General features: G+C 49.3%; 8 protein-coding genes across 8 annotated transcripts; 4 read left to right on the forward strand and 4 right to left on the reverse strand.

The window, feature by feature from the left end:
* Positions 1-1,268: 1,268 nt before the first annotated feature.
* PFICI_12171 (Cell division control protein 42) lies at positions 1,269-2,260 on the reverse strand (the record flags this gene model as incomplete). The annotated part of the gene is made up of 3 exons (XM_007840752.1): positions 1,269-1,698; positions 1,882-2,001; positions 2,241-2,260. 3 exons carry the CDS (start codon positions 2,258-2,260, stop codon positions 1,269-1,271), a joined length of 570 nt encoding a protein of 189 aa, XP_007838943.1.
* A 5,382-nt stretch (positions 2,261-7,642) lies between these two features.
* Positions 7,643-8,266, forward strand: PFICI_12172 (uncharacterized protein; the record flags this gene model as incomplete). Its single annotated transcript, XM_007840753.1, has 1 exon — positions 7,643-8,266. The coding sequence occupies one exon, from the start codon at positions 7,643-7,645 to the stop codon at positions 8,264-8,266; it is 624 nt and encodes a 207-aa protein (XP_007838944.1).
* Positions 8,267-9,735: 1,469 nt separating this feature from the next.
* Positions 9,736-11,893, forward strand: PFICI_12173 (uncharacterized protein; the record flags this gene model as incomplete). The annotated part of the gene is made up of 2 exons (XM_007840754.1): positions 9,736-9,897; positions 10,016-11,893. The coding sequence occupies 2 exons, from the start codon at positions 9,736-9,738 to the stop codon at positions 11,891-11,893; spliced, it is 2,040 nt and encodes a 679-aa protein (XP_007838945.1).
* Positions 11,894-12,237: 344 nt separating this feature from the next.
* Positions 12,238-13,159, reverse strand: PFICI_12174 (uncharacterized protein; the record flags this gene model as incomplete). The annotated part of the gene is made up of 3 exons (XM_007840755.1): positions 12,238-12,693; positions 12,857-13,005; positions 13,072-13,159. The coding sequence occupies 3 exons, from the start codon at positions 13,157-13,159 to the stop codon at positions 12,238-12,240; spliced, it is 693 nt and encodes a 230-aa protein (XP_007838946.1).
* A 1,230-nt stretch (positions 13,160-14,389) lies between these two features.
* Positions 14,390-15,246, reverse strand: PFICI_12175 (uncharacterized protein; the record flags this gene model as incomplete). The annotated part of the gene is made up of 2 exons (XM_007840756.1): positions 14,390-14,978; positions 15,038-15,246. The coding sequence occupies 2 exons, from the start codon at positions 15,244-15,246 to the stop codon at positions 14,390-14,392; spliced, it is 798 nt and encodes a 265-aa protein (XP_007838947.1).
* A 463-nt stretch (positions 15,247-15,709) lies between these two features.
* On the reverse strand, positions 15,710-17,241 carry PFICI_12176 (uncharacterized protein; the record flags this gene model as incomplete). Its single annotated transcript, XM_007840757.1, has 3 exons — positions 15,710-16,583; positions 16,635-16,975; positions 17,035-17,241. The coding sequence occupies 3 exons, from the start codon at positions 17,239-17,241 to the stop codon at positions 15,710-15,712; spliced, it is 1,422 nt and encodes a 473-aa protein (XP_007838948.1).
* A 695-nt stretch (positions 17,242-17,936) lies between these two features.
* PFICI_12177 (uncharacterized protein) lies at positions 17,937-20,129 on the forward strand (the record flags this gene model as incomplete). Its single annotated transcript, XM_007840758.1, has 5 exons — positions 17,937-18,247; positions 18,305-18,505; positions 18,562-18,832; positions 18,882-19,867; positions 19,919-20,129. 5 exons carry the CDS (start codon positions 17,937-17,939, stop codon positions 20,127-20,129), a joined length of 1,980 nt encoding a protein of 659 aa, XP_007838949.1.
* A 1,757-nt stretch (positions 20,130-21,886) lies between these two features.
* Positions 21,887-22,977, forward strand: PFICI_12178 (uncharacterized protein; the record flags this gene model as incomplete). The annotated part of the gene is made up of 6 exons (XM_007840759.1): positions 21,887-21,985; positions 22,045-22,149; positions 22,201-22,589; positions 22,643-22,710; positions 22,773-22,815; positions 22,845-22,977. The coding sequence occupies 6 exons, from the start codon at positions 21,887-21,889 to the stop codon at positions 22,975-22,977; spliced, it is 837 nt and encodes a 278-aa protein (XP_007838950.1).
* Between the last annotated feature and the right edge of the window lie 192 nt (positions 22,978-23,169).

The following is a 23,169-nucleotide window of genomic DNA, read 5'->3' on the forward strand; positions in this document are numbered from 1 at the left end:
CATGGAGAACTTGGCACAAGATAAAGTGGCCCGATATCGCATGATTGGTTGGATTTATCAATGACTGCAACCAAGGGCGCGAGTCGGTCTGCGGAGAACCTGCATGTAGGCTCGGTAGAGAAGGATAATAACATGCTGTCAGCTATCACGTGCGGCAAGATCCGAGCTCTGCTGTTGTACGTATGGAGTAGAAGCTTTGTTTGCACTTCTGGTTGTTCCCAAAGAGAATGAAAACAAGCTCGGTAAACAATATTTCATGATCTCCATCTCGTTGTTGTTTACAGCGACTGCGCTTCATGACGACCGAAGCAAAGCAGTCTCGCTTCGCCCGATTGTAGAACATGACATTGCTGTTACCAGATGAAAGCTTCACAACTACCAAAGCGTTGCTTCGTCTAATAACAAGGTATCTATCTATCTATTCACGCAAATAGCAAGAGGCGCTGGGCAAGTGACATTTCAGGGTGGGGTCAAGAAAACTTTCGGGCAACTACAGACGCAAACGGCAATATTTAGATGGGCATATATGGGGGACAGAATCAACCTGAATTCAATGCACTCCAAATCGCCAAATCGAATCCTATCAAAGCCATTTGCCAAGCATGTATAGATGTTCCCTCACAAACCTGTCCCCGAATTCATTGAATAAAGTATGGCAAGAAAACGAGAACTAATCTTCAGGAAAGAGGGGGAATAAGCTAATGTGCCCTGAACGAATAAACCAAGAGGGGGACATGTGCTGCAGGAACAGTCAGCGGTCAGCCAAGTACCGTAGACCTGCTGTCAGGCTTGTCAAGACTCTTTCAAAGAACCACCGCTTCACTATTCTCGTGCTTTCGCCTGCCTGGTCGTCATAAGTTACAGATCTCACGTGAGCACATCCAAGGGGCCCGGAAATTTCGCCAGTCCTGTGCTGGAGGGAGAAAGCGCTCAATGATCAATGGTGAGTTAGTTCCCGGCCATTTCCACCATGACGCTCAAATTCCTCTTCTTTTCCCTGCAGGTCTAGATCGCTGTGATGCAAGAGCAGAGTTTCCGAAGCCCGGGAGGGGTATCATACTGCCTCAGATCCTCTATGCCGCTGTCATGATCCACGTCCAAAACGACGTGGCCGATCCCCAGGTGAAGCGGCGTGGGGTTCCCGCCAGAGGGTGGGAGACTTTACAGAATTAAGCACTTGTGCGATTTCTTCTTAGGAGCTGGGGGCTCCAGTGCTGCGACAATTGCCTGCTAGCGGTTAGCGAATGATCGAGACAGGAAGTGCCCCTTCATCGACATGTATATGTCTCTGCCGAGGAAAAGATGGTTTGCAAACTTGCCTCATCGAATACGTCCTTAAGCTTATATTGCGTCAAAGCACTGCACTCGACGTACTTGACAGCGCCCAGCTCCTTGGCCATCCGCTCACCATCCTCTTTCCTCACGGGTTGCATCTTTTGCTTTGCCAGCTTCTCCCTGACGCTTTGATCATCGCGCAAATCGGTTTGCGTGCCAACAATCAGGCAGGGGACGCCGGGGCAGTGGTGGTGAACTTCTGGAAACCACTTCTCCCGCACGTTTTCGAACGAGGCCGGAGAAGTGACGCTGAAGCATACAAGGAAGACATCTGTTTGAGGGTAGGACAGAGGTCGAAGTCGGTCGTAATCTTCCTGACCGGCTGTATCAAAGAGTCCCAACGTGTATGGCTCGTCACCGATCCTGCACAAGGAACATCAATCAGCCTCTAGTTCGTTGCATCAAACATGCATCCTCGCTTTGGTTGTTCCAAAAGCAGCATTGCCGATTTCAAGAATTATGCGTCCACACATCGACGTCATAGATGCGACTGCCCATGTGGTATGCAACGTGCAGGAGAGAGGTTGCCAAGAGGATGCGACTCACATAACAGTGACTGCATAGTTGTCAAAGACTGTAGGAACGTATTCCGAAGGAAACTTGTTTGTCGTGTAGCTGATCAGGAGACACGTCTTGCCCACAGCACCGTCACCGACGACCACGCATCTAAAAAGCAATCACAAGTTAGCTTTGACATCATTAGAAAGTAGATCTGCATTTTTTTTTCTCCCACGGTCGCATCGCAGCAACACGCACTATCTCGGTGTCTACAATTCGGCGTCCCGCTTTGAGAGGCTCGACAAGAGTATGGCGGGTGCATGACAGCAGCCGAGGTGATTTGACACACGACGACGCAGTGGGTTGAATGGCGGCAAACGAGGGCGGTGAAAGGGAGGATGACTGACTTGATCGTTGCGACCACCATTTTGTCTAGGTAGTGTGAATGCGCTCTGGTCGAGCGGCGAGGACTCGATGCGGAAGGGATGCAAAGGCGAGTTGTAAAGTATCTATCGAGTCGAGTCGGGGGGAGGATCCAAAGTGGTTGAGCTTCCCGTTATCGTCTTCTGTTGGTGCTAAACTACAGTAGTAGAGTGGCAGCTGGAAATGGGCAGGCAGGCAGGCAGCTGGAGAGCGGCACACAGGAGTTCGCCGGGGTGAGTGGACCGATAAACTCAGTCAAGCGCCAACTTTTTCGAGGTTGTTGCCCGCCGATCGGTGTTTCGACTGGTTTTGTTGATGCTCGCCGGGGACCTACAATGAAATCGGACGGACGAAAGATCGTAGGCAGGTCAAGGTAGTAGGTACGGAGTAGTAGGGTATCTAATGGGAAAATGGAGAATCGGCAGAGGGAGGGGGGCCCTGAGGCGGTGTTTTATCGGCTGGTCTGGCTCAATTTGTATGATACGCGCAGTTCAATGCTCGCAGGAAAAGGAGATAGTATGAATTGGGATTGGACTTGTTTTCCTTTGCACAATCCCGGACTGCAAAGAAAAAGAAGTTGCAAGAAGAAAAAAAAATACGAATAATTGAGATTCCGAAGAGTGACACGATTTGATTGGTAGTATCGTCGGTCTGGAACGAAGAGAAGGATGGTGTTGCAGAATATAGGGAGAGGATGGGGGAGAGAAGGGGATTGGAAATTGTGTTTGGCTTGGCTCAAATACGTCGTAGCTATTGACCTATGCCAGGAGGAGGCAGGTAGGTACTGTAGGTAGGTAGTTGGTGGAATTGGCGAGCAATGGAAGCTGGCACCAGACGCCCAAAAGAGTGCTGATTGATTGATTACCACGCAGGGAGAGAAAAAAAAAAGCCTTTTTTTTCCCTTCTCAAATGATGATGAAATGCCAGGATTCTTGTCCGTTTTCTTGTCCCAGTCCTACCTAATGCAGGGACAGTGTGAAGCCGGAGCTGCAGGCTTATTAGGTCAGGTAGGTTCTCTATTCTGTGTGTCGCTGCTGGGAATTGGGTCGGAACTAATGTAGCAAAGCTCGCTGAACCCTCAACTAGGCAAGGTACCTTGTATGTAACTGGAAATATCATGGAAGACTGGAAGGCGGCCTGGGCGGCATGGGAAGTAGGGATAACCAGTGGCCAGATATGACGCTCGGTCCGGCAAACAGGCAGCACCAGCTGGTAGGAATCTATGGATGGCTATGATGTCGAACTGTGCGAAAATGCGGGCAGCTGTTGATAATGGATGCAGCGACTGGGAATTTTGACCGGGGAGGAGGGGGAAACCAGACCAGTATTCCGTACCAGGACCAGGCCAGACCAGGACCAGGACCTGACCACTCTAAGGCCTGTGACGAGCTTCGGGGAGGGATGGCAATTCATGAAAAGGAACCACAACGAGTGCTTTGGTCTCTGCGCGTGCTGGGATCTGGTTTATTTGATTGATTGCTTGATTGGAACTGGATGGACGCAGCCCGGAAAGCCCCCCAGTTTGATGGGGGTATCTACCAAGGAGCACTGGGCGATGGAGCCGGGGTCCCCTTCGAAGCCGGATGGATATGCGACTAAGCGACTTGTGCGACAAAAAGTCCACGAGAGAACATCCACTTTATTATTATTGTTATTGTTGTTTCTTTTCATCTGCGTTCTCCTGCTTTATTATTCGAGTATTTCAAGCAATGCGATGCGAGGTGCAGCGCTATTGACACTTATAGTACTTCTCCTGTTGCGAAATAGAATAAGCATAGATCCATTCTAGAAAGTGGATCAAAGTTGTTTTGCTTTGTTGGTTCTTGCATCCGACCTCTGGTATACAAGACTGACATTGTAGGTTATTATTCAATGTACCACGCAGGGAGAGGATTGGACACTTGAAAAATCATGCCAAGAGCTGCCGTCATCCCTAGGAAACTACCCAAAGATTTTCGAGGGCGAGAAAGAGGAAGAAAAAAAAAACCGCCCTACAGAGTAGAGTTATGTGACTACGAGAGTGGTGTTATTAGGTATGAATGTCAAGTATTCCAGGGTCCAAGCGCTACAGAGTACCTCGTAAGCATCCGGCCGGGCGCTTGTACTGGGTAATGACCAGAATAAATGCAGCTCAGTGCTGCATTGAATAGTAGTAGTACTTCGTACAGCACCACAGGGTCGGGTCTGGTCTCCTTTTACCTTGCACATGCTTCGTATACATGGACCCGGAACGCGGTGAAATTTCCAAGGCCTCATCGTGCAAATGCGAACCACATCGTCTGAGACTTGACTGGGTAGCTCAGGTACAGATGGGAACCAGTTACCTAACGGACTTGAGATGATCCTGAATAGACTGCTGCCGGCTCGTGCTACGGTGACTGTTGTGTTGGCCTTGGGCCGTTACCTCTGCAGTAGCCGCCGCCTGGCCTGTGTGATGAACCGGCTTGCCCTTGTCCTGTCGTGGTAGCTGATTCATGTGAAATGAAATTTGACGTGGAAATACACAGTTAAGGGCTGCGGGGGAACAGCTAGTGCACCTCTTATTACTTTTACAACTGTGGATCGGCCATTGATATTCCGTACTTGGACTCATCATATGCATTTCGGGAACGAATACAAGCTATGGAGTAGATCAAGTTACAATCACCTCTGTGTGGAACGTCAACGGGCATTACGAATTGATGGGGGCTCATTGCTGGGCTTGGCCATCCTCAAGGCTAGGAAGCCCGAGACTTCGAATATCCATTCACTCATGGCAAGTACCGAACAATGTCACTTGCACGAGTTGTAGATAAGGTACTGGCTAGCAGTAGGCTACAAGGAAATACACTTGCGTCCATAAAAATGTCGACTGTGGTCAGGTTGGTTCATAGTATCTAGTGGACTTCGGTAAGCACATACTCTGTTTGAGTCACTACACAGATCTTGAGCGGTGGATATGGGATATTCCGTATACCAAGTACGGTCCTTCAGTTCAAGCGTGCACAGAAGGGTCCAGCTAAAGGATTCGTTCTTATAAGCTTAAACTTGAATCAACCAGGCCTAAGAAAGATCGTCCTTCATAACTTCTTGTGTTGTACTTTTTTACGCGCTCACTGTGGTCTCAATTTGCCTTTGCTTCTATGGACGCAGAATCACTGGACCCCGAGACTGTGCTTTTCGTCCATGGGACTGTTGGTCTTGTAGTATCAATCTCGCTTGGAAGTCTCTTTGCTATGCAGGTCATGTACCACGTTGGTCGCGAGTGAATTAAAAGACTTTAACAGCAGCAATTGCGAATTTGTGGCCTCATTCTATGGTGACTACTGCATTTCAACGTCCGCTACATGCGGGCAGCCATGGACCTTGGGACATACTTGCATCTACGGATTGGAAAAGCCGTTGTGGATCCTGCTAGACACGCTCCAGCTGAGAGATACACGGCCTAGGGGAGTGACTACGTGATGTACGAAGTACTTCGTACATGCTGCTTCGTCCAGGTCTCATGCATCATACGTTAAATGGGCACTTGTTCTCCAGCTTATGCCTTTCCAAGTATGTGAGGAGCGTTGAAGGGATAGCAATAGTGCCCCGAATCATTAACTCGTGAGTTCAATATATGTAATCATATAGGTTTGCCTGTTTGTCTTGTCACTCAAGCTGAGTGAGGCTGATGCCTCCATTCTGGACCGAAGAACGTCAAGCCTGTCATTTCCAATTAAAAGCGGCCGATCTCGTATATCAGACCCTGCCACGATAGGTTGACAGACGTTGGCCAGCAAGTGAGCAGGCTGGATTTTGCGGATCATGCAGCATGAAACCGTGTATTTTATGTGCCCAAATGGATTCAATATGCAGCTTGCCCTCCTAATTGCCCTCCTTGAACCTTCGAGGGCGATAGTCGGAAGCCAGTACGACCGATAAGGCACTATCAGGGTGATGTGTTCGACTGGGCTCCGATGGGAACTTTGGTCTGACTTGAAGCAAGTCACACACAAGCTGGCGAAAAGCGCATTTTGTGCAAAGGCAAGAAGAAGAAAAAAGAATAGGAAACCACGTGCTAACTTGTTAAAGTCAAGTTGACGCCGCGTGGTATTCAGAATTAGATCGTGGGTTAATCAGAGATCTCGTCACGCCCGGTGCTTCTTTTTTCCCCCCTTCTTTTTTTGTTCTTTCGCCTCAAACTGTGCATGTCGACATGTACATGTCCTGATGATTAACCCCGTTCTTGAGACAGGAAGGCTCCGAGTGCCGCTCATCGCTGGGATTCTTGCGTGATTGTGAGCATGGATTTTAAAGAAAGGAGATGACGGTGACGTTGGCTGCAATCTTAATCGACCCTAATCCTGGTTTGCCATGCCTTCAAGATCTGCTTACGGGCTTTTTTGTTGGCGGTTTCCCATTGCTCAGCAGGACAACCATGGCCACTTGGCAACAATTGTACCTCGGGGGAGAGATTATGTCTTTCCGGAATTCAGCCAGGTTCAGAGACTGATCCGTGATGGTCGCAAGGAAGATAGTAGTGCATACCTGGTAGGGACGTCGAGGCAGATAAAGCCAGGCACTTGGAAAAGGATCGACGCATCAGAACATGGCCAATCTTCGCTAAAAGTGGTCATCTTTGGATGTCAGATCAAAGTAGACAGCAACCAGCACTTGAAATACCTGGAAGATGCTAAAGTAATCTATCCTCGTTGAGAAATCGAGTGCGATGCCTGATAATCACGTCGAATACTTGCATAGATAGATACGGGGGCAGTTCAAGCGTGTAAGTGGTAGGCGATAGTACCCAATTTCTTGACAAAGTTGCAAGCGCCCTAATTTGAGCGTCATTGTTTCGTGTCAGATCCTCCCGATCAAGCAATACATTCAAAGAATCAGAGACCTCGAGAACATATCAATTTGAGTTGAGCAATAATAAGCCATCAGGTAGAGAGATTGTAAAATGGGACATCTTGGTAATTTTTCATCAACTTACAAACAGGACCATACCTCCCCAGTCTAGGATACTGTGTGTATCAGCCCTGGGCCCCCACCCGCCGCCACGTTTATTGCCCACAGGGACGAGCGACTTTAGCGCTGTCAATCTTATGGAGCTTACACAGTAGTGCACCTACTACGCAATGTGGTATGTAGTACATTAAACCATAACGCGTGACCTCTACTACATACCCATTCCACCATCAATGGTCACAAACAAACTTGAGCTTTACTACATTACCCATGCGTGCTTGCCAGGGACCTGACGTGCATGAGCACAGTACCAACACAGCCTTGGACAAGCTCATCTAAGGATACTACTATCTAGAAGCCTTCTAGAAGCAAGGCTGTTGCGCCGCTCATTTCCATTCCTCATCCAACGCCAGAGTCTAGGCGAAGTACTTCAAGCAGATTTGCTACACTAATCATGGGCATCGACGAGATCGACACTCTCTTGGAGCGTTACCTCCTGTTACTTGATGAATACACCACCCTCCGCGCCAACCTCAACGCCCTACAGGCTGGTATCTACCAGAATATTGCGAGAGCCAACTTCTCAGCCGAGCGAGGCATGAGATTCGGCCAGAACCACTACGATGACCGGGTTCAGGCCTCTCGGAAGTTGGAAATCTCTCTCGACGACAACGGATGCGCCGTATTCAAGGTAGCTGGTGCAACTTTGGACCAGACAGCACCACAAAAGTGCCAAACGGAAGCTGCAGCCGTCGGTGCGCAAGATCCCGCCCAAGAGGAGACAGATGCCAACGTGTCTCACAATGGCAAAGAGCCACTAGTCCATGAAGACAAGGCCCCTCGAAGAAAGAATCCGTTGCAATGGTTTGGCCTGTTGGCGCCGCTCCCTCTACGTCAAGCTCAGGCTCAAAACGTCAAAGCTGTGGAAGATATCATACCACGGCTTGTCACGGTCAATGCTGAGATGGAGCAAGTTGAGATAGCAGTACGGAGAGCAAGAAAAAAGCGTGGCAAGGCGGAAGCCACGGCAAAGAAACATCAGGAGGAGGTACATCGACAGGAGGAAGCGACGGCATGAAGGCTCGGCACGGCATTGATTACCGCAAAGTTGACTTCTTCTTAGGGGACATTCTCTCGAGCTCTTCATCTGAGGACTTACTTCCAGACATAGATGACATGAATTGAATGTCTTGCCGCTACTGTCTTGGCATGCCCAATATGACATATCCATTCATGTTAGCCATGAGTAGTGCATGTAGAGATCTCGAGACAGCATTGTCTGACAAGAGTGAATACCAATTCTGACCAGGCTAGCTATATACCCATCAACTTTTCCCAACCAAGGTGCAGTATACTGCGTCTCAGCAGCAGCTTTTTAGACCCCCCTCCCAACATATGATGATGAAATTTTGGCTTTGGCAGAGCTGCACGTTTCCAGATGTGCGCAACCAGATGGCCAACGCTCTAGTCTACGGCATGGCCTTTGAAATACTTTCGTTTGCCTGCAGGCAACCTGGCGCTGCATAACATGGGCTGTTTGGGAACAAAAGACGGTCATATGTACAGCTGCCTGATTGGCAATCACTGTACATGTGTACACTGCAGTAGGGTTACCATCTGGCTATCTTGTCAGCCTGACTATTTTCTCAGCTTGTAGCATTGCAACCCATCGCTCGCTCTCTTCTCTCGTTTCGTTTGCAAACTCTGAGTTTTCGACTGCCGAGCCAATTCAGAAGGCAATTCGATCCGAGTGATGTTGCACAGGAGAGCGCGGTACCTCATTGACACACAGCCAAATCTAATGGTCGACCTTGGTAAATGAGTACCTCAATCCACAGACGTGTTCGATTTCGCCCAGTCCAATTGTTGGTGGCTGGCCAATTAGTTTCGTCAGTCTTTTTGATAATTCGTGCGGTTCAAACAGCAAGCTACCAGACTGTCATTACCGTCCGCATCTAGGCTTCTCTTTTTGTTTCTTAGTACCTTCTAGTGGTATGCGGAAGGGGTACGAGGAGAACTATCCTTTGCTGTTCCGTACCTAAAAACACGCCAGGAAGGAGGAAAGTGGCTCTCCTCCGTCGGGCATTACAAGGATATGCCCAAAACTGACCTCATTCACCCACCACACTTTTTTGGCCCTTGCAAACCGGGGCGTTTGTTCGTTTGCCTAGGGAAACTTCTCTTTTTCCTGGGGTACACTTCAATAATCGCAGGACAAGCACCCAGCTCCAGGGTTCCTATTTGGCCGCCCAGCGAAGGAGCTCCAGGATCTTGGAGGCGGCAGTTTTGAATTATTGCCTGGTGCACCAACCGCGGGGTTCGTTCCTCCACCAAACGAAAAAGTGCCCGCCCTTCGATCTGACAGTCTGACTGAAAATCGCAGCCGCAGCAGCTTCAATTGCATTGCCGCGCCCCCCTCCCACGCCCCAGGCCGATGCTCAAATCTCACGTGCCACTATCTACCCTTATCCGTTGCGGATTGAATTCGGATTACGTGAATATCAAATTTTGAAAAGCTGCACCACACTCGCAGCAAGACGAGACGACATGGGGCCTCCAGCGCCTTCGTTCGACTATTACGCCGAGCTTGGTGTCTCAAAGTCAGCCACTTCGCAGGAGATCACCGCTGCTTATAGACGCCTGGCTAGAGTCCACCATCCAGACAAGAATCCAACTAATCAGGAAACAGCAACGAACAAGTTTCAAAGGGTAAGCTTCTGTATTCCTGCCATGTTTATCCATGCCGCTACGACTACATTCCTCCCTTTGCCCATCTCTCCTACACACCCTGTCCCAGTCCAATCTCTGACTCGAGTCTATGCTCCAGGTCCAGCAAGCCTATGAAATTCTTTCCAGTACCGCTGGTCGGAGGCGATACGACACTTTCCCAACTACTAGAGGCACATGTACGTGTGGTCACTGCTACGACGAAGACGACTATGAAGATGGAGAATGGTACTCGGATTATGAGGACGACGATGAATACTATTACGACTTTACCTTTGGGCCCCGCGGCACTGGTCCTGGCCCTCGGCCCTACTTTAGCAGCGGACACCGACATGGTGGCTTCACTTTCGGCGGAAATCGCTTTCGCACCTATGAGGATATGGAGAAATTCTTTCAGCAGCAAGAGCGTGCAGACGCCGAGCGGCAAGCAATAATTCAAGAGGAGCGCCGTAAGAAGGAAGAAGCCGAAGCGGCCAGGAAGAAGGCCAAGGAGCAGGCCAAACAAGCCGAAGAGAATGCCATTCAAAAGGAAAAGGATACACGCAAGGACGCCGAGAAGTCCAAACAGGATGAACGTTGGCAGAAGGCTGGTGCTGTTACCAAGGATGAGAAGCTAAAGACATGTCTGCACTCCGACTTTTGCAACAAGGTTCCTCAGAGAAAGAAATTCAAGTGCGGTACCTGTGGAAAGAAGGGAGGCATGACAGCGTTCGAGTGCCCATTTTGCTCGAGCTTCCTATGTCAGCAGTGTGTCACCAAATTTTCTGAGAGAAGAGCGAAAGGAGAGGATCTCCCAAAGCCTAAACCAAAGCAAGAATCAGAACCAGAACCAGAATCCACAGTTACGCCCGTAGAGGAAGAAGCTGCCGACGAATCAGAGCCAGAACCAGAAGTTGTACCAGACCCAGAACCAGATCCTCCAACAAGGTCAACACCTCCGTTAGAAAAGGTGAAGCAGCCGGTTTCAGCGTACCAGAAGGACATTGAGGACAAGTACGGGTGTCTTAACGGACAGACCGGCAAGAAGGCGAAAAAGAACAAGAAGGCAAATCTTAGCACACAACCCCTGAAGAGCTCAAGTCCCATGCATGAAGCAGCACCACATGTATCGATACCTGGAGTGAAGGTGAATGTCGGGCTCAAGGCGGCAAAGAGAGGCTCTCCTGCGCCCAGTGTCTCGTCAAGGTCAACGCAAGACGACTATCAGCCACATATGAACGGCACCAACGGAGGCTCAGTTCGCAAGCCCTCTGCGGAGCCCACCCTCCAGAAGACTCAGAGTAACGGTTCGAGCATTAAGACATCGTCAGCACCACACAATGATAACATTAAAAAATCGAATGGGATACCTGGTCTTCATCCCTTCCCACCCCCACCCCCGGCCCCTGAGCCTTCTGTCACGGGTGCCTCTGAAGTATCCGAGGAAAGTGTCAATGACTTCAATCCTCCAACTGGACCTGCTAGCTCAATGCGATTTCGGAAGCCTTCAACGAATGGGCACAAACCCCAGCCGGCTTTCTCCTGTTATATTTGCGGCCAGCCCGGTCATCTGGCTCGGAATTGCTCGCAGCCGCGGACGTGTTATAATTGTGGTGGAACTGGCCACTTGGCCAAATACTGTGTTGGTAAGACCAATGGATCGAATGAATGGCAGCAGGCAGCACCGCCGCTGGAAGTTGATCCCAGGAGTGCATTCCCGGATTTTCAGATCTACGATGAAGAGGAATATGAGAAGAACACTCCCACAAAAGTGGCAATCAGGGGCGCGACTCTTGCTCGAGGCATCACGGAGCCTCTTTTGAGACAAGCAATGGAATGCTTTGGACCAATTACCGAATGCGTCATTGATCGCAAGGCTGCTATCGCATGGGTTGCCTTTATAGAGAGCGGTGCTGCCCAAAACGCAATCGCTGCCAGTCCTGTCCCTGTTGCCAAGGGAGCCGTGAGGATCTCTACATGGACTGGGGATTATTATTAAACGCAACCAATGACACGTGGCGATATTCGGACATTGACCACAATAGTTATGTCGAGATGAACTGGTGGACAGCTCTCTTTTGTTGGCTTGGGGGGGGGGGGGGGGGGGCAAGTCAAAAGGGATTCAGGGACTTGCAGCAAGTTTGCTCGGATTTGGTGTTTTCACCAATACAGGGCATCTGTGGACCGTGTATGTGTCGTAAAAGATATATCCGAGCTGATCAACCAGACTTTGCTCATAACTTGCCAGGACGGCACAATATTGACAAGATAATTGACTCCCACTCATTCACGAGAATCACCAAGATGTTTTCATATGTTTGAATTACATGAGAGAATTGTATCCTACACTCTCGCGGCCTGCTGCCTTTGCATTTCTTCTCTGAAAACGTTCCGGCCGTCCTGCGGCCTGCTAACCTCCATGTCACCCATTTGAACCCCAACTGCTCCAGCGCCCAGGGACCTTTCAGCCCGGCTTTTCCTGCTTCCATATCCATCTTTGCTGCCCACTCCAAACATGTCCCTCAATTTCCAATCCGGATTCCTCCTCTTCTTGAACAGAAAGCCGGCAATGGCCATTAGTAACAACACTCCCACGACGACGGGAACAATGATTGCAGCTAGATTTGGTCCACCTGACGCACTGAAGTTGTCCTCACTCGACGCCGCTGGGACGACGCGGACGAGTGGACCCAAGGTCCTTTGCATGGTTTCGCCATCAGCCGCCGCGGTGACAATGTAAAGCTGTGCATCTACGCCATTTTCCGACGTCGAATTGAGGACTGAGCTCGAGATGTCCCACTACAAATTGTTAGATATTTATTTATTGGATGGATAAATGAGTTTGAAGCGGCTCTTTCAAAGCAGTTTGTCTGAGTCTGCTCTTGCAGCACCACCTCGGACAATGTTTGCTCATGAGGCGACTCCCCCCCAAAAAGGGGGAATTACACTGGAAATTCCTTACCGAGTACGACCCGGTACCGGCCCGAAGCGAATTGGACGTGAAGCCGTCATCATCCTGGGGCGTAGGGTCACTGCCCGACGACGGGCTGAAGTTGGCTTGGATCTGGACGAGAACACTGTTGTTGGCAAAGAATGAGGGGTCCCACGTCACTGGCTCTCGTGTCAGTGATGTAGACATGAATAATACGTGAGTTCCGTGGGTTAAGCATGACTTACCAATTAGCCTGTCTCCGGGCTTGGCTTCCGTGTTGTTGGCTGGCTCGCAGAAAGGCGCGACATCGCCGTCGATATTGCTGCAATTCATTTCATAAATGTTTGAAATAACGATTGTAGTATGTGAAATGATGGACTAGATATCAAATTGAATGAAAGACGTTGAAGATATTACAAGAGATACGCAGTCGTTCCAGGAAAAATAAATCAAAACTCAGAGAGAGAAGTATAATATCCTGTCGCTCACTTGGAGGTAGAGCCGGTTTTTAATCCATGAGCTGCCAACTGCCGGATTTTAACACACACGTGTTACGGCACAATGTCGATCAGGTACGGCCATCCCGTTCTCGCTGTCCCGGCCAGTGATTGTTTGGTGGTGGTACGATACCTGGAAGCTGGACGTCGTCTAAATAAAGGCCCCAGGGGTGATCTGCGACAATGATCGCCAGCTTGCAACTCCAAATTGTTCTCAACGTCATGGACAGTATAATTCGGCTGTTCTCTTTTGCAAAGACCAACGGGCAAGTTTCCTTGGTAATTCTCGAATTTCAAGTGTTTTGAAAGATTGGAGGATTGTCGGATTCCAAAGTCAAAATTTGTCTCCGAGGAGCGGGATTTGCTCAGTCTTCCAACATCATTGGCGGTTGCATGGGGTCGTCTTCAATCTTGCCCTAGCCGCGGGGCATCAACATCAGGTCTCAATTTGATAATTGTCGAACGCACTTGAGACGAAAGACAGGGTTCCTGCATGCACCTCAATGACAGCCGATGTCAACGTCGCCTACAGCCCTGTGAAATTCATGCTCACCTCGCGCCATTGAATTTTGCTTTTCGACTGGGGTTATTGTGTTGGGCAATCCGCCTTGTACTTTGCCAAGTACTGCCGGATGCGACTGTGGCCTTGGCGAGGATTCCATCCGATTCCAAGTGACCACTTTGAACATTCGCAAAGAAACCAAGGCCAAGAACCTCTCTTGAATCATTGGAATTCGGAACCAACATGAGCTCCGCATCTTGATTGATTCACCTGGTCAACGGACAGGTTAACGTTTTTAGACGGCTGGTCTCAGTGACCATTGTACTTGAGGAAATAGATTTACAGATACCTGCTATAGTTGGAATTAGACTAGGTTAGCTGTGTTCCACAATGCATACATGCCCAAGTATACAGCAAAGTCGCCCCGCATCAGAGAACTTTGGGAAGTATATCGGATACATTGTATCTAAGCATTGCTATTACTCTGCCTCTGTGCTTTGAAACAGACGTTGATGTGAGAATCCAAGACTGGTCCATTACATGAAATCGAAGCTCTTGACAGATTTATTCAAGACGATCCGCCACACCGTGCAGTCCACCATTCCCATAGGGCACCCACATGTCCACCCAGCCACCGAGCTTGGCCTTTTCTATCTCGTCCGGGCTGTACCTCTCCTCAAACGGCCGTTCCACATAGAAAGCCTTGAGGCCACACTTTTTGGCGGCCCAGAGGTCACCCAGGTGCGCCGCGACCAGCGCAACCTCATGCGGTTGAAGGTTGAGCTTTGCAACGGCGCCCTCATATACGGCCGGATCTGGCTTGTATGCGGCCCAGGTATCGGAACCCCAAATCTCCGAGAAACCCAAGCTGTTCGTGTCGTTGAGTGAATGGAGGAGCTGAACTGAGCCATCAGAGAGAGTAATGACAGGTCCATGCTTGGCCAGCCTCGCAATGGCTGACGCCGAGTCTGGCCATGCCTCGAGCTTGTGCCACAGGAAGACCAAATCCTCGCGCTGCTGAGCATTCCAAAGGCCCTCGAACTTGTATTTTGAAATCATTAACTTTAGAGTTCGTCTATGAACCTCTTCTTGCAACAGGAAATCAGTCACGCCCGGTTGAGCAGAATGTGCAAAGTTTATATATCTGGAATACCTGTACCATTGTGAGTGCTCTGATTTACTCGATTATAAATTGCAATGCCCAATTCTCACCATTCCGAGGCGAACCACTCCCAGTCAGTGTGCGTCATGTTCTTGACACGTTCAATCAACACCGATTCATTGTCTGAAACTTGTTGTTCTCCAATAGCTGAACTGGCAGCAGCCTCCAAACTAAGAGCCAGGCTCTGGCGCCAATTGACGACTGTTCCAAAAACGTCGAAGACGAAGGCTTTTGGCGCAGAAATCTTGGAAAATGACATTTTTTTTTCTCGGAAAAAAAAAATAGAGTATTGAACTGAGATCGATGATGGCAATTAACTACAAGCAAATGAAATGTAGAATACTACCCAGGCAGTTTGTTAGTTATTATATAGTCGAATGCCAATCGGTTGACCTGTATGTCAGCGCAAGGGCGTACCGTGTTACGTCCCCGCAACTTCAGATTCGCGGGGAAAATGTTACTATGCGTCAGCGCTTCGTGCAAGTCGCCCCAAGGCGTCAGATTGTTTTCGGCATGCGGACGTATTCGGCAGACTAGACATGCAGGATTTCTCATAATTGAAAAGCTTTTGTATTCCAGGTGGAGCAAGCTATCGTTTGATAACCATAGCCTGCATTTATGCACGAGACAGTGACAGACATGTCACTATTCAAGTGATTTGATATCGAATAAGGTCATGCGAGTGTAGTGTAAATTGCTGGGTGTTTCACTTTACACTCTTTCTACTCTGCTTTCCAATGATACTGCGCTGCTGGGTGGTCAGAGGGCGGTCGAGAGACACCTTCTTTACCATATAGATTCTCTCGGTACGTTCCCCCATCGACGGCATAGTCATTCCAGAACAGGTCCCTCTTCCTCAAAACCGGTAATAGATCTTCTATCACATCTTCAAAAGAGTATGGCATGAGCGCATATGCCAAATTGAACCCATCAACATCTGCTTCGCGGACCCATCTCTCCATTTCATCAGCGACATGCTCTGGTGTTCCAATGACGGTTGCGCCGAGACCTCCAATCTTGATGTGGTTTGCCACGGTATGTTTGGTCCATTTTGGCACTCCTGGGCTCGACTTGGACCATCCTTCAACGGCAGAACGGATCGCGTTGGACTCTACATGACGAAGCTCCTCGTCGTCGCCGTATTTTGCCAGGTCGATGCCAGTCCAGCCGCCAAACAGGGCGAGGGCGCCATCTTCGGATCCATACTGAATCAAGTCGTCGTACTTGGCTTGCGCTTCTTCCTGAGTCTTTCCGATGATCGGACAGAGAAGCGCCAGAAACTTGATGGTGCTGGGGTCTCGATTGAACTGCTCTTTGGCCATGAGTCGAATTTCGGCAATGTTTTTGGCAACGACGATGGGACTATGGCCTGCCACAAATATGGCTTCGGCATTCCTCGCGGCAAAAGCTTTGCCTGCTTTGGATGTTCCAGCTTGCATGATCACAGGCGTGCGCTGCGGCGACGGTTGACAAATGTGCGGCCCCGGCACATTGTAATACTCGCCGACATGGTTAATCTGACGAACCAGTGACGGGTCCGTGTAGATCCGCTTCTCTCGATCAAGCTTGACAGCATCGTCTCTCCAGGAGGATTGCCTGTGTTCAGGTTAGGCTGGAGTCGAGGAGGGAGGTGATTGAGATGCTCACCAAAGTTTGTAAGTGACCTCGACATATTCCTCGGCAATCTCATACCTCTTGTCATGTTGCGGCTGTTCTGCGTGGCCGAGGTTCCGTGCTGCCGAATCAAGGTAGCCGGTAACGATATTCCATCCCAATCTTCCACGGGTGAGATGATCCACGGTGCTCAGTCTGCGGGCCAGGTGATAAGGCTGTTCATAAGTCGTAGCTATTGTTACTCCAAAGCCTAGGTTCTTGGTGGCTGCCGCCATGGCTGGGACGACGGCAAGAGGCTCATTGACTGGCCATTGCGCGCCCGACACTATGGCCGGATCTGGATTATGAGGTCCCTTGTATACATCATATGCGCCCTGATCATGGTCTTCAGAAAAGAATAAGGAGATCAATCAATCAATCAGCCACAACTTACAAGAACATCGGCAATAAACATGCCATGGAACTTTCCTCGTTCAAGCAATTTGGCCAAATCGACCCAGTGATTTATGTCATTGAAATTCCACGACTTGTCATTAGGGTGCGCCCACAGACCCGGGGACTGATGGCCGCTGCAAGATTCAACAAAAGCATTGAGAATAAGTTTCTTTGACGCCGCTGCACCGATTTCTGAAGATGCCATGATGAACTCGGCAGCAATGTTATACTGCGGTTGAACAAGAGAAGAATGAATTGAAAGGCAAGGTATAGAGTATCATTTGCCCCGGCATTCTCTTGATGATGTGCTTAATATAGGATTCCCCCCACGTGCAACCTCATTTGACGATCTACTGGATATACAGCATGAGTAAAAGTACAATGATGCAATAATTAGAGTTTCGGTAATTGCTCTTGGATCGATTCCAAAGAGTATCGCCAGTCTGCTTGGCGAGCCAATAGGTAGTCGGTTATTCCAGTCCTTGGACCCGCTTTTTGAGCACGAAGCCTTCCCCAGTAATCGCGTGCTCGTGATAAGACTGATCTAGTTTGGCGATCTTGCATTCGAGATGGTTTGCTCACCAATGACAAGACTTGTTTCTTGCCGATTGAACTTTTAGAGAATAAGCGATGAGAGGTCTGGCGGCCGCACTTGAACTTCAGCTTCCAAGTGTTTGGGACGCAAGATTACAGAACATGTAAAGAAAGGATTATACACTAGGCAGTACCTAGGTAGTCGCGTCGCATCATACAAGCTAGAGATTAATCATCGGCAGTTGAGGTTGAGCAAATTATTTTGGTCATGGTGAGAAGCAGATTAATAAGTCTCAAGCTCGTCCTGATATCTCAGGAGTGTTGTTCAAGCGAGTATCCAAACTACATTGTAATCTACGGTGTACCATGGCATTCCTAGAGAGCAGAGCCGCTGCTGCGGTTGAACCACCACTGCCTCAGGCAGTGGGCTACGCTGTAGTCGTCGGAATTGGGTTTCTCATAGCCTTTGTCATGGTTTTCGTAACGTACATTCTCAAAAAGACAGTTGGCGAAGACAACAAAACGACGGAAATGTTCATGACGGCTAATAGGAGCGTGGGTACTGGTCTGACGGCATCCGCAGTCATCTCATCCTGGCTTTGGAGCACTGCAATGCTTGGGAGTACACTGGTTGGCTACAATTTTGGTGTAGCCGGACCCTTCTGGTTTGCTGCCGGGTAGGTGATTGTCCATTGAGAGGCTACGGCGCGTGGCCGCTGACTTGTATTCCTTAGCTGCTCGCCCATGATTGTTTTCTTTGCCGTGCTAGGTATTGCTTGCAAGATGCGCATACCCGAAGCTCATACGCTGCTGGAGATTGTGCGCATACGATATGGCAAGGTGGGACACTTGGTATGGATCGCCCTCTGTCTCATTAACAACATTATTGCTGTGGCAAACATGTTGCTCGGTGCGAGTGCCGCAATCAGTGCCCTGTAAGTCGATCATGTTGAGAGTGTAACCACGATTCACATACTAACACTCATGATAGCACTGGTATGCATGTTATTGCTGCCACCTTTTTGCTGCCGGTCGGCGTCATACTCTACACTTTTGTTGGCGGCATCAAGGCAACATTCTTGACCGACTATTTTCATACATTTGTCATCACCATCATCATCTGCTTTTTCACAATCAAGACATTCTTGGTCCCTGAGATTGGGTCACCCGGTGGTCTTTTTGACTTGATTGTCAAAGCTGGCGAGTCGTTCCCCGTTGAAGGCAACCAAGGGGGGTCATACTTGACAATGACTAGTAAAAATGTATGTGATCGTCAATCATTGGGGTGATTCTACCACTAACATGGTACAGGCCATCCTCTTTGGTATCATTCACGTATTGGCCAACTTTGGTCTGGTCATCATGGACACGGGCTTTTTTGCCAAGGCATTCAGTGCAGCTCCGCAGGCTGTTGTGCCTGGGTACATTGTTGGAGGCATTGCCTACTTTGCCATCCCGTGGTGCCTGGGAACAATCATGAGCTTTGCCGCGCTTGGCCTCGAAGACACGCCAGCCTTTCCTACGTTTCCAAATCGCATGACCACCACTGAAGTCTCGAACGGGCTCGTTCTGCCCTACGCCGCAGTGGCTATTGCTGGTAGCGGGGGAGCAGCGGCCGTACTGCTCATTATATTCATGGCAGTGACCTCGACCATATCGGCTCAAGTCATCGCAGTGTCTTCAATCATAACATTTGATATATACCGACAGTACTTTAACCGGGCCGCAACAGACCGTGATGTAATTCGATGGAGTCACATTGGTGTGGTTATTTTTGGCCTCTTCTCTGCGGCTTTCTCGACAGCACTGTACTATGGCAATGTGGATCTCGGGTGGACTCTATACATGCTTGGAGTTCTCACTTGCCCCGGAATATTCCCTACCGTCTTTACAATTCTCTGGAAGAAGCAATCTAAAGCAGCAGCAGTTGTCTCTCCGTTGTTGGGCATGGCAACTGGAATAGCAGTGTGGTTGGGCTCTGCGCATGCCCTTGGAGGTGAAATTTCCGTGGCCACGACTGGTCAGACGTTGCCCTGTGTATACGGTACGACGGCCTCTGCTCTGAGCCCAGGCTTGTATTCGGTGGTTATAAGTCTGGTGAAGCCAGCAAATTACAAATGGGAGGAGTTTCGCAATGAACGACTTGCATTCGATAAGCCAATTACAACGGACACTGGAAAACCTGAAGTTATCCAGTCTGAATCAACATATTCCGAAGACAAGAAAAAGCTCAAACATTGGGGATTAATTGCTAGCATCTGGGCGGCCGCGACTTTTCTAGGTCATTGGGTCCTATGGTAGGTCTGATACTCGACATTCTGAGTCGACAAGAGCTAATCAATCCACAGGCCACTTCCCATGTATGGTTCCGGGTACATTTTCGGAAAGGGATTCTTCGAAGCTTGGATCATCATTTCCATCATTTGGGTCTGGGGAACTATGCTCATTGCCGGGTTCTTCCCGATTATAGATGGATGGAGTCAGTTGAGAGCAGTATATCGTGGTCTCAAGCCGGCAAAGGATGCGCCAATTACAAGTGGCACGACTTCTCCGGAGTGATCGGAAGACAGCTTGAGTACCGGGTACTACATTATTTGCAACGAACGAGGCAATCCTCACGTGGCTTCCTTCAACGTGGCCGTGTCCCCTGTAGCTGCATCAGCGAATAGACATTCAACATAGCTAAGTGCATTCCCGTTTAGGAAGCTGGGGCCGGGTATGCGCAGGTTTATCGTCGCATTGACCGGCCATGGATCAAAGCGTCAGAGAGTTATCGCACAGATAGATCTTGATAGAGTTTCTCGTGGCGTTGCAATTGCCATTGGTGACGTGAGGCCATTTCCTAATTGGAATTCAAGATAGTCCTCATGCGGTCAAGCGCTCAACCGAGGATTCATGGCGCTCGTCTGCAGATATTTGGTGCTTCCATTCTCTCCTCGATAAAATCTTTAGCAGTCAATGTTGAGCCTGGACGCAATCGTGTTTCAACCTTGCATATACTCACTCTCTGCAATTCGTCTCTTCTCGAGCTGGTGGCTGAGCTGTCTGAGAGTTTTGGGTGGTCCGAGTAGAAGCTGTTTCATCAGCCATCGCGACCCTCCACACCACCCGGAACAATGTTCCAACTGGCTTCCATGGGCAATTCGTCATGTCCCTGAGCGAGATGTTTGGTGCTGGCGGGATATCAGCGGTAGATTCCACGGTAGTATTCTCTGTAATAGTATAGGCAATAAAAGCCGTAGTTGTTGTCGGTCGCCACTCCAAGACCCCTGCAGTTTGCACCCAGAGATCAATGGAGGGCCGCACCGTCAGGAAAGAGGACTTGTTATACCGTTTGGGGGCTTTGACAGATCCAGGATAACATGCACAGATCTGAGATGCAGTCTGCATGCGCATTGTTGAAATTTCATTAGCCGCGCTGGACTTGTTGCGCTCGACGGACGAAGCGCATAATTGCGCAAGGGAAACGGGTTTTTTGCTCTGAATCTCTGATTTCGCGCGCCAAGATGAGTGGGGAAAACGGTGCCAAGACAGCCGAGCTGCATATCTCTCGGATCGGCCAACCGAGTTGGGTGTCATCACCACCACCGCCTTTTTCTTTCATGTGAGAAGTCGGAGGCTCTGACACACTTGCAACGGGAAGATCATGCTCTGCATGGCGATTTCTCGATCGGCCAAGGTTGGTTGCATCCTGCATGGGGAATGGACATGTGCGTTTTTGAATGACAGATGGCTGCACCGTTGATATAAGTTGGAATCGCCAGTTTGTTCCCAGTTTTGTGTCATGTTTTGATCCGCGTGCTTCCATACTCTTAGAAACATCACCGCATAGCAGCATGTTACCAATCCGGATATCGACATGTTTGATGGCTTCGACGTTGTGGGCTCTGGCCATTCGAGCAGATAATCTACCCATCAACTCGACAACGGCATTGGCCGCAGTGCCGCAGTGCGGCGTACGTAAACCGGTTCACGCCTTTTCGTTCTCTTTATTTCCGATACTAATATATCATAGTATACATGCATGTTGACCAACTTGCAAGCGGCCAACTGTTTATCGACCGACTCAATCTTCCAGTCCGACTGCCTCTGCACCAATATAACCCTACAGTCCGACATAAGCACATGCGTTCAACTGAGTTGTTCGACATTAGATGAACAAAAAGGTAAGCAAATGTGAAGAAGGAAAGGAAGAAGATGTTTGCATGACTGCTTACATGTCATGGATAGAGTTATTCGACATTGAGAATCAAATATGCGCGGCATATCCCAGAGAATCCCGCGGTCACGTTGCACTGATATCGGCCATCGTCGCAATGGGCGTCTCGATACCGGTTGTGCTTGCAAGATGCGCCACCAGGCTAAAATTGACCAACAGGCTATGGCCTGATGACCACATGTCTCTTCTCAGTCTGGTATGTCTCCATCCATATCCAGATCATTGAAGTATAATCACTAATGGATGATCACTCAGGTCGCGTTGCTCGCCATTGTTTCCATTCAAATTTACAGCGTGAGCGAAGGCAGCGGTATGCATTACTGGCAAACAGACCTAGACAAGGTTCAACTCACCCGCCAGGTAAGTCGCACTACTTGAGATCATTGCAGCAACTTCTCATGCAATCCACAGTTGTTCTATGTAGCAAAGATTTTATACGTCTTTGTACAATGTACGGGGAAAATCGCCGTTCTTCTCCTCTACCAGAGGGTCTTCGACACAGGACATGGTGCCCAATGGCTGAGAAGAGCCATCAAGGTCATGATTGTATTGACATTTGCCATTGAGGGGACGTACATCTTCATCATTGCCTTTCAGTGTCTTCCTGTCGCAGCACTTTGGGACCCTTCAATCAAAGATTTCACGTGCTTGAATGCAGGTGTGGCCTTTGCAGCCGGAGCCGTTTTGAACATTGCGTCCGACTTTGTCTTGATGATCCTCCCGCTCCCCGCCCTCTGGAAGTTGCAGACAAGCAAACGGAAGCGATTTGGTGTTGCCTTGATGCTAGTCATTGCATCTCTGTAAGTACCGGACTCTACTTTTGAAGTTCCATGCACAAACTAACAAACGTTAGCGGCATCGTTGCGAGTCTTGTTCGTATCAAGTTTCTCATTGGGGGCTCTTCTGCATTTGACAGCAGCTGTAAGTGATTATATTCTATTCTTGTGACATGCGGATGCGGGCTCAGCTAATGTTTGGCCCAGTCCACAATGTAGACATATACTCTTGGAGTCTCATTGAGCTTTTGTGTGTCGTTGCATGTGGCTCGATCCCAGCACTGAGGCCACTCTTGGTTCATACAATATGTGCCATCCGATCGACCGTCTCAAGCACATTTCAGCGATCTCGAGTGTCACGACCAAGCAAGTCAAGCCCAAAGTCAGATATCGCATCGACCCCGAGATATAGCGCCGCGGTACAAAAGAAAGTTCCAAGTGACGCATACTCGTTGTCCGAATTTTCAACGACCACGAAACATTGGAAGGACGACTCAGAATCACCAGTAATCATTCAGTCACGCTCTTCTGCTCTCGTAGATCTCGAGGCAGCCAATTTTCAGGAGCATAACATGACACCATTGGCCCCCTTATCCGCTGGTGG

The sequence above is a fragment of the Pestalotiopsis fici genome (assembly GCF_000516985.1).
Source record: "Pestalotiopsis fici W106-1 unplaced genomic scaffold PFICI_Scf_9, whole genome shotgun sequence".
Classification (NCBI taxonomy): Eukaryota; Fungi; Ascomycota; class Sordariomycetes; order Amphisphaeriales; family Sporocadaceae; genus Pestalotiopsis; species Pestalotiopsis fici.